General features: G+C 57.8%; 1 protein-coding gene across 1 annotated transcript in view; it reads right to left on the reverse strand.

Annotated features, from left to right (window-relative positions):
• Positions 1–8,724, reverse strand: part of GRM4 (glutamate receptor, metabotropic 4) — a 109,872-nt gene extending 101,148 nt beyond the window's left edge. Inside the window, exon 1 of the mRNA XM_015558676.1 lies at positions 7,778–8,724. Coding sequence (XP_015414162.1) covers positions 7,778–8,626 — 849 coding nt within the window. The 5' untranslated portion in view covers positions 8,627–8,724. The remainder of the gene's footprint in view (positions 1–7,777) is intronic.
• Between the last annotated feature and the right edge of the window lie 1,848 nt (positions 8,725–10,572).

The following is a 10,572-nucleotide window of genomic DNA, read 5'->3' on the forward strand; positions in this document are numbered from 1 at the left end:
GGGGCGGGGGCGTGGGGGTGTGGGGTAGGGGAAAAATGGGCCTCTCACACAAGCTCTGCCCCTCTGTCTCCTCCCCATCACCTCTGTGGCTTCACAGCCCAACCAGCCCACTTGCCTCTCTTACAGACGAGGAAACTAAAGCCCTGACAGGCCCAGTGACTTGTCCTCCTCCCACCACTCCCTTTGCAGTAAGAAGGAGCAGGATGCGGGTTTCGGAGCCACCTCGATCCTCCTCTCCCTGTTCCAGAGCCTCTGGTCCCCCCCACCCCCCAGCCCCAGTGAGCTCCCAGGTCAAGTCAACAACCAAGCACAGTCCCGCCCCAGGGCCTTTGCACGTGCTCCGTCTGGAACACTCTGCCTCCAGACATCCATAGGGCAACCCCTGCACTCTATTCGGTTTGATCAACAAATGTCCCCTCTTCTTCTTGTCCCCACCCCTAGCCATCCTGTCTAAAGGGCCCCCCGGCCTGCACGGCTCTCTAGCTGCTTCCTGCTTTGTTCTGCAGGGACCTGCTCCCCTTGACATTGCATATTTGTGTGTCTTGCCTGTTCACTGCCTGCCTTCTCCTTCACACATGGAACCCCACCAGGGCAAGGCCTCCCTCCGTTTGTCTCCCGCCTTACAAAGTTGCTCAGAGTGGTGGTTCTCCGTCTGGTTTGCACATGTGCCTCACCTGGGCGCCAGGCCCCGTCTCAAACCAATTACCGGGGGTGGGGCTCTCGGTGACTCCCCTGTGCAGCCACTTGGAGAACCACTGCTCTAGTGGTGAAACGCTTAGGGTGTTCAATTCAGATTTGGTGAATGAATGAATGGATGAATGGATGGATGATTTTCACAGATGGGCAAACGGAGGTCCAGATGGGCAAACGGAGGTCCAGATGGGAGAGGGAGAGCCAGAAGCCAGCCATTATGAACTTGAGCCTCCCCAGACCCAGCCCCACGTCAGCCCCTCCACCATGTCACACACCTCCCCGAGGGGCCTGCTCCAACCTGGTCCCTAGGATCCCACCAGCCCTCCCTCCAGGGCAGCTACAAGAAATGGCCCAAAGGCCGCTGCTGCCTTCTTTTAATTCCACAACAATGAGCCTGTTTGCCAGTCTGTTGCCAGAGCCGCACCCCTCCTGCTCCCACGCCCACACCTCCTGTATTCAGAGAGGTTCTGCCACCCCAGGGTGCACCTCGAAGGAAGCGGGTGGAGAGGCTTGCACGGCGAGTGGGGGCACTCCCTGGAGAGGCCGCGTGGGCAGGACAGGGACACGGATAGGAGGAGTCGGAGCATCCAGGAGAGCAGCCACAGAGCCTCCCAGCAGGTGTCCACACAGACACAGACCCAGTCTCATGGCCACAGGTGGCTGTGGTGAGCCCCAGGCTCCTGAGCCACAGGAGCGATGCCACTTCTATCCCAGTGGCCCGTCCACAGGGAAGGTCCTGCCAAGACCACAGGAGAACCGGCAGGGAGCTGTCTGGGGGCTCCAGGCCCCCAGGGCCGCTCCCCAATGCCACATTCCCTCCTCCCAGCTCCCTCTCCTCTCTGTTCAGGCCTCGCCTGACCCTGGGTCTTGAGGTCACCTTCCCAGACCCCCTACCATGCAGGAACATCTGGGCTTAGGGGAAAGAGAGTCCCCGTAAAATCAGAGGGAGGGCGGCATGGTCCTCACCCTGAAAGCCACCTCCGTCCACTCCCTCCCACTCCCTGGGTGCCCAGCACTTCACAGCACGAGGGCCTATCAAACCTGCTCAGGTAACTCCGGCATCCCCGGGCACCTACTCAAGGCTTTGCGCACATTGCTGTTCTACCAGGTGAGCCATTTTACAGATGAGTAAACTGAGGCTCAGAAAGGCCACACAGTACAAGGCCAGATCTCAAGTCCAAGCCAATCTGATGGCCAAGAGATGGGAGAGCAGAGTGGTGAAAGGGTAGGTTCAGGACCAAACAGTCTGGATTCGTATACAGTTCCACCACTTACCTGCTGTGCAACCTTGGGCAAGTTGCTTAAGCTCTCTGTGCCTTAATTCTACATATGTGAAATGGGGATGACAACTGTACACCTAGCCCTGTTGCAAGGACTCAGCCTAAGGGCACTGGTGGTAAGGTGGGCCCTGCTGCACCCACCCGCACAGCCAGAGCGGGCACAGCCAGCCATGGCACCCTGCTGTTGCTGCAGAGTTTTGAGGGATGTGCCGGCTGCAGATGCCTTATTCCCCATGAGTCCATTCAGCCAAGATTTCCTGAGGGCCCCGCTGGGCCTGGCATCGGCTGGGGGTCCTAGAGGTGCAGCTGGAGTCTACAGGGGGTCAGCTGATGGTCTGCCTCACCCGCTCAATGCTCACACCCCGAGAGCAGCCTAGGCCATACATACATGAAATCTGAATTTATAAACCTTCCTGTTTCGTTTTATGATTATTTTGATTTTTTTTTTCAATCATTCGTTAAAAACACAAAGACCATCCTTAGCTCACGGGCCATACAAAGACTGGAGGAAAAGCCGACAGCAAACAGAAAGACAAATACGGACATGCCCACAAACTGGGCGGGGGGGCGGGGCTCTGAAGAAAGTCCAGTTAAACTTAAGGTTATGGAAGAAGGATCCAGCCTCAAAGAATGGGAGAGAACATTCCAGACAGAGGGACAGCAGGGACAGAGGCCCTGGGGGAATAGCACGGTGCCTCCGAGTGACAGGAAGAACACGGCACCACCACGGGTGACATGCACCCAGAAGAGACAGAGGGTGTGGCCAGGGTCTCCAGGTGGCTTGGAGCTTGGGAGTTTGCATTTTAATCTAAGAGCAGCAGGAAGTCAACGAAAAGTTGAAGGGGGTGGAGGTGAGGGTGGGAGGGCCATGTGCGGGGACTTTCAGAAAGATCCCGGGCCTCAGGGCACTGAGCAAAGATCTGCTGCCCCATTTGGAGGCCCAGGGAGAGGCAGGAGGAGCTCCCGCATGGCCTGGGCGAGACCCAGGGCGGGAGGGGGGAGTGCTCATCTCCAGGACACACTCTGCAAGGAGAGGCTGTGGACAGTAGGAGGAGGTGGTCAAGTGCCGCCGGGTTTGCTGGCCCTGGCGCTGGGAGCTGGAGCTGCCTTCCAGGAAGATGGCCAGGCTGCGGAAGAGTGCTGGGCTCTCTCGAAAGTTTCTCTCAGTTGTGCAGTGGAAATACTTGGAAGACACAAAACCCACATCCTCAACAGAATAGCTGGTGTTAGCTAAGCCGCAAAGTATCCCCAGGAGCCCCGGGCTAGGCGCTGAGGAGCAGACAAGCCAAGCACCGTGCAGGCAACTTTCTCTAAAGCAGCCGCGAACCTCTCCAGCACTTACGGTCCCGGTGGGATAGGAGGACATGCACGGCCAGGGGAGGTGGGGAGGGGCGGTGCACAGAGGGCTAATGTAGTCACCAACATCCTGGGAAGCGGGGCACCTGCCCACCCACCCGCGGGCTGGCGCTCCTCCACCCTCTCTGCTGCCTGTCCCTCATGCCCTCCCTCCCTCCACTCCGCCCCACTGTTGTGACAGCGAGAACTCTCATTATCCAAAAGTCACGTTGGCCGCTCGGTCTCAACACTCTGCAGGGAGGCGCGAGAGGCCCAGCAGATGGTGGGCCCTGCCCAGGATCAGCCTCAAAGGTCACCGTCTGTCACTGCCCACCCGCTCCAGCCTCTTCCGCACGGACGAGTCTCCCATGCTGACTTCAGGCCCAGCTACAAGCTGTGCAGTGACATTTCCTGTGGGCTGACTGTGTGCCAGGCACTGCGCTAGGCCTTTTGTGGACATGAACTCTTAATTCCCACACCTGGTCTAAGAGACCATTATCATCCCCATTTTACAAATGAAGAAACTGAGGCACAACAGACTAAACAATTGGCCCAGGTGGCAACGGCTGTCTGGCTCCAGCGTCCAGATTCTTAGCCAGCACCCTGTGCAATCTCCCCTTCTTCGAGCCTCCGCTTTCTTCTCCACTGTGAAATGAATAAGGGACTCAATGAAATGATTTCTGGATCCTTCTGTGCTCTTACAGGTCCAGGATTTGACAAGTGCTTCCTTCCAAGGCACTTAGTGTATGTTCTTCTCTCCCCAACAATGTTTGCTCTCGGGAAAAGATCTTACTGGCTCGTTCACACTATGGTATAAATGACTGATATAGTGAGTGGATATGGTGAGGTAACTCTGGCAGAACAGAGATTCAAACCCAGGCCTCGCCCTAGCCAGTTTGGCTCAGTGGATAGAGCATTGGCCTGCATACTGAGGAGTCCCAGGTTCGATTCTGTTCAAGGGCACATGCCCAGGTTGTGGGCTCAATCTCCAGCAGGGTGCATGCAGGAGGCAGCCAATCAATGATTCTCTCTTATCATTGATGTTTCTATCTCTCTATCCCTCTCCCCTCCCCTCTGAAATCAATAAAATATATCTATAATAATAAAAGCCTAATATGCTAATCAGATCAGAAGTTCTTCCGGATGAAGCCATGGCGGTGGGGGCCAAAGCCCCTGCACGAATTTCATGCATCGGGCTTCTAGCATATATATAAAAACCCAGGCCTCACTGGCTCCAGAACCTGGGCTGTCCCCACAACATAGCATTGTACAGGCCACATCCTCTGGGCTTAGGATCTCCTCCAAAAGGTGTTCCTCATACCCATTCATATCCCCTCTCCTAGGAGAACAGAGCCAAAATGAGGATGAGGGAGGGGGTGGGAGCAGGGAGGTAAGGGAGATAAGCTGTCAGGTTCCTGACTTTCCAACGTCAGGGCTTCTGATCCCCAAAGAAGGCCTGGGATTGAGTCCTACTCCAGCCTGGCTCATTTGGGGGGCAGTCTGCAAGGAGTCAGGCCTGGGAGCTGGGGACCTGACTTCCCGCCTTGCCTGCCACCTAAGCAGGGCTCAGTTTCCACATCTGCAGGATGAGGAGTTGGCCCCTTCCAGCTCTGCCAGTTATGAGTTTTGTTCACACCCTGACTGCACCCCATTAGCTTCCTCTAGGCAGGAAACCACTCCCAGTGTCCCCAAAGCCAGAGCTCCGCTTTGAGCCGAGCACAGGAAATCCACCTCTTGGAGGAAGAAGAGCCGCCATCACAGCCTTTGGAGACGTTCCCAGCAGGCCCCGTAATGGCCTGGGTGGGAGCAGGAGCCAGGCAGGGACCGCTATGGTGCTCTTCGAAATAGACACCTGGCACGGCAGCTCCCCGGGGGACCCCCTCCCTCATCCTCTCCTGCCTGAGGCTCTAGCTCCTGACCTCCCTCCCCAAAGTTCAACCTTTTTCCTCGGTAAATGGCTTTTAAGTTTCTCGCCCAGCCTCTCATGTCTGTCCGTTTAATTATTGAGGAGCCTTCGTGTCGCCAGCCTGGAACATTAACACCGTTAAAAGGGACCCAGGGAGTGCAGACCACAGCCATCAGTCTCCCTCCGGCTCTCCCCACCGCTCCCCGCCCCCTTCCTTTCCTGTCTCACCTGTCCCCTCCTCGCAGCCTGAGGGACTCCTGATCCCCACCCAACCCACTCATGTCTCCGCAACTTGAGGAGGCACAAACTGAGGCCCCGGCCAGGCCACGCTCTCTGTGACCAGATGAACAGAGGAGAGAAGGCTGGTGAGGCACCTTGGCCCCAGGCCCCCTTATCCCACCTAGACCTTCCCCATCCAGAGAACAGCTATCGCAGAAGTGACAGCCCACCGTATGGGACGCCAGGCACCTCATCCCAAAGCACCCATGTGCCCAAGAACATGCTTCAAGGTCTAACGCTGACAGTGGCCTTCCTTAGAGCTTGGCCAGGTCAAGTGACCCCTCTCAACTCTGATCTTCCCACCTCCCTCCATTGTAGGCGCCGCCGCCCCTCTGGGAGATGGTGGGAGGGACCCTCACCCATGTCACAGTCCCAAGGGCCCAAACAGGCTGTTTGCCATCTTCCTGCAGTGGCGTGTGATAAAAAGCTCAGACGTGGAAGCTGCCGCAGCCCCACCCAAGCCCTGGCCTTCTGGGAGGCTGGGGGCCGGTGCCCCACCCAGACAGGCCTACGAGGAGTCCGGGCACTGCCCCCTCTGCTAGATGGCCCAGTTCTCACCTCCTCAGCAGGCAGGCTGATGTGCCCACTCAGGTAGCCCTGGCCCCACCCACTCTGGGTCTCCCAGCCTTGCAGCTAAGGTGGGCAGGTGGAAGGGCTGGACCGAACTACCACTCCCAACCATCCCACCAAGGAATGGGCCAAGCAACACCCCTCCCAGCGTTGCTCAGACTGTCCTGGGACAGGGCAGCACCTCCTTCAAGTCTCCTACTTCCTTCCTCTTCGTTCTGCATTCTTCATAATGCACCCACTTGTTCTCAGATTAGAATAGTGTTTTCATCTGGATCATCGAGTAAAACCAAGGAGGTGCAAAGGCAAGAACCACATGGCACAGGGGCCCACGCCAACCATGCAAAGTTCCGGCCCTACCCATGCGGTGACGGCTGCTCCAGCCTCCTTTCTTTCCCACCAGCCCCCAGCCCCAGCACAGGGATCTTCGGCACTATTCACCCCACTTCGACCCAGCCCCCACAACACAAAGGACTGATGCATGCTGGGACTGGGCAAATGGGTTCCAGAAAGGGTACAGGAGAGAGGGCTCTAGGCTCAGCACTCCCCACCCTGCTTGGAGCCAACAGCCTCTCTCAATCCATCCTTAACTCTGGAGACTGAGGAGAGAAGGGGCCAAGTCCTTCCAGAGGCTGAGAATCTGACACCAGAGTGAAGGAGGGACCCCGTGGCTTCCTCTCTGCATCCCTTCCTCCTCACCCTCCCCTCTCTCTCCCTCTCTCCCTCTCTCCCTCTCTCTCTCTCTCTCTCTCTCTCACACACACACACACACACACACACACGCACGCACACGTACACACACACAAACACAGAGCAAACAAGGAGGCTCCGAGAGAGGAGCAGGCACATAATTATTGGTAAAATGCTTGTAATGTTTTTCTCTCTACCCGGTAGCTTTCAGTTGCTTTACCAGCTTAGCGAAGCACTTGGCTCCAATTGAATTGCAAATCAGCAGCTCCTGCCCCAGGAAGAGAGGAAGGGAGTTGGCAGGGAGGGGGCAGGGAGGGATTCCAGAAGGAAAGGGAGAAAGGTGTGCAAGGAGGAAGGGCAGAGGGAGGAAATGAGTGGGGGAAGCTTGGTTCAGGGCCAAGGGCACCAGAAACAGGGACCGCCTGCTCGCTCCAGGCCTTTTTCCATCTTCATCTCCATGCTCTGCGGCTCAGCGGCCCCACGCCAAACCAGCACACACTTCCTAACCATGATCTCGGGGCGGAGCGGGAGGGCCACGCGGGGCTCGCGCAGTGACCCAGAAGAAAAACACATCTTTCTTGGGAATTGCAATTATTTGAAAACAATGTCAAAACCGCAGCCTTCCTTTCCTCTCTGGAAACATTCCTATTTCCATCTGTCCACCTTTCTATCTGTCTGTCTCCTTCTATCTCGGTCTGCACATCTCCTCCTCCCTTCCGTGGCTCACGGGCATTTCCTTTTCCCTTCTTAGTTCGGAATTCCCCGCTGAGAGGAACTGATCAAGGAGCTGCCCGCGGCCGGTGCTGTTTCAGCACCACGGTCAGCACCACCGCGCTGGGTCCCGCCCCGACACCTTCGCCCTGCGGGGTCTGTTCTCTGCATGGGACAGGCCCCAAGCGTTCAGCTACTGCTCCAAGGAAACAACTCTTCCCTCTGGGAGTCGGGCAGGGAAGAGGAGAAGGGAGCTGGCCAGGCCTGGCCCCGTGTTTGTGGAAGAAACCTCTGGCGCGAAGCGGCAGCCACTAACCTTGAACAGACGAAGGATGTTGGCCACCATGATGGAGACGGAGCTCCCTGAAGCACCAATGACACCCACCACACGCTCGGGTTTGGTGATGATGGGCGGGCCGCCGCTGCCACAGCGGACCTCCGTGCCATCCTTCTCGATGAGCGCCTGCACGAAAGTCAGCGACTGCTCCAGGGCGTGGGTGTCCCTCGAGCAGGTGTCCAGGATGCGGGCGCCCAGCGTGATGTTGGGCAGCAGGTCCGGGTCGTTGTTGATGCGGTCCAGGGCAAAGAGCATGGCCTCCAGCCGGTGGATGCCCTTCTCCTTCTTCAGTTCCCCACAGGCCTTGCCCTCCGCGCCCCGGCCATGCACCGGAAACAGGCCCCCCAGTGTGATGTCCCCATCGATGCGGATGGAATTCATGTGAGGGTGGCCCTTGGGCTTCCCCAGGGAGGAAGGCACCCAGGGGCCATACAGGCTGAGGAGCAGGCAAAAGGGCAGCCGGGCCCACCACCAGCCCCAGCCTCTCTTCCCAGGCATCTTGGAAATCTCTAGAGATCCATGGACGGCAGCCCCGCTCCTAGCCCTGGCAGGCCCCGGGCCCCCCAGCCTGGGTGAGCATGAGCAGAGCAGCCCCCACAAGTCTCTCCGGGGTGGCTTCAGCAGCGGGGTGGCCGAGGGCTGCCAGCAGGGTAAGCCATGCTGGTGCTCCCTGCCGTCCAGACAGCGCTCAGTTGCCCCCACAGGCCCTGCCCACAGACGGGGCCACGGGGCAGCAGAGCTCGGGTCTCGGTCCCCACGTCCTGCAGGCCTGTTCTTGCTGGATGACTGAACAGAGAAGCGTGCTCCTAGCTTGGCATGTCTTGGCATCAAAGAGAAAACAGCTCCAATGCTCTCCTCCTACCAACCTTAGAAGGGAGAGAGAAAGAGAGAATCAAATAGAAGCCCAGAGAAGACATCAGCTGTTCTGATCTCTTGTCAGGAGCCTGCGAGGAGATGCGGGAGGTTATCGCCAAAGACTCCACAAATCTCATCCGGTTTCCTCCTGGCTGCTGCTCAACTTGAGTCAAATGGGAGAGCTTAAGGCAGAAACTGGGTCATGTTTGAACATTTCTCGAGGCCTGTACCCACTGCCATCAGGAGCCTGGGCATCAGTGAGCACGCGCCCCAGGGACAGCCTGGGCTGGCCTGGGAGGAACAAGGGCCTCCCTCAACGCTCTCCCACACGACAGAGAAGCAAAAAACCAGTCCCACTGGGCACAACCCCGTTTTAGGGATGAGGAGACTGAGGCCCAGGGCAGGAGGGCATTTTGCCCAAGTCACACAGGTAGTGACCAGCAGAACATCGCCTAGCACCCGGCTTCCCAGCCCCCAGCTCTGGGACCAGACACTCAGGCTCCTGGGACTCAGAGACAAGGAAGGCCGACAGGACCTCCTGGAGAAGGAATCAGCTGGGAGCTGCTCCTCTGAGGGCTGCGGAGAAGCTGGGGGGCTGTTGAGGGGTCAGGATTCTCCTCTGGATTCAGGGGTGGACCCTCCTGTTTCCTGTTTCCACCCCAGCTGCCCAGCAGCCCAAGGCAGAGATCAAACCCTGGGCCTCCTGAGTGAGCAGCCAGCCTCCCTCTCCTGGTGGCCTCCCTCCCCCTCCCTTTCTCCACCCATCTTATCTCTCAACTTCTCCATTGCTCCTTCTCTCTCCCCCACTTCCTTCCTCTGAGAGTGGGGCTCCGGTTACAGCCTGAGCTACTGCACACTATTAGGATCATCGTCATTATTATTGTTGTTGTGATTAAATATTTATCTGCAAGGGGAGAGGAGAGAACACCAGCTCTTCCTCATCTCTCTGCTAATTTGGGCTAATTTCCCCTGGGGTTCCTTCCCTCCCCCAACCTCCCTGCTGAAAGCCAGCAACCTCCCTCCCCTCAATTTAGGAGGCCACAGGGAGAATGCTGGGAGCTGAGTCAGGGCTGGGCTGGAGCGCCAAGCCCACGCCCCCTTCCTCGTGAGGTTGTCAAATGAAGACCAGGAAGCCACATGCCTGTGTGTGCCTCGGTTTCCCTAGCCGTTTGGAACAAGGGCTTGTGTTTGGATTAGGAGGTTTCCCAGGAGCATGTGGTCTCAGAGCCACCCCCCCCCACCTGCCAGCCCCCCACAGAGGCCCAGGCTGCCCCAGTTCTGGGACAGAGGAGGATAGGAGAGGGTACAGAACCTGGGAGTCCAGCCTCAGCTCCCGGGCCTCTCTGGCAAGCGCCTCCGGACCCTCCCATCTCACCCCTCATCAAAATGCTCCCTCCCATTGGCTCCTCAGAGGCCAAGGACACACTGTGGATGCTCCTTAGCCCCATTCTGCAGGTGAACCCGGAGCCAGTGGCATCCCAAAGGCACAGAACGAGTCAGGGTGGGTCCGGGACTCAAAGCCAGCACCAGTCACACAGAGCCCCGAGAACCCTGTGACCTAGGGCTGGCGTCTATGCTTTGGGGAGGCGTAAGAGCTGCTAAAATACAGGAGAGGGGGTGGCTACAGCTGAATGGAGCTGTCATCATCACTCACACCTCCGTGTGAGCTCATCAGAGCCCTCTCCCAGGTGGCTGTGGGGACTGAGAGGATGTGGGGACCTAGTTGCTGATGCCAATACTAGGCAATTCAAATAGAGAAACCGGAGAAAGCTTAGACAGATGCCACAGTCCTGCCACTGCCTGCTGGGGGCCAGGATGTCCCCTGGAGAGTCCTCAGTTTCAAAATCTGTAAAATGGGTGGGTTGGAGGAAAATCCAGTCGGGGGACACCCTGTCCCTGCAGGGGCATTTCCAACTGTC

This window comes from Myotis davidii, unplaced genomic scaffold (assembly GCF_000327345.1).
Source record: "Myotis davidii unplaced genomic scaffold, ASM32734v1 scaffold1073, whole genome shotgun sequence".
Classification (NCBI taxonomy): Eukaryota; Metazoa; Chordata; class Mammalia; order Chiroptera; family Vespertilionidae; genus Myotis; species Myotis davidii.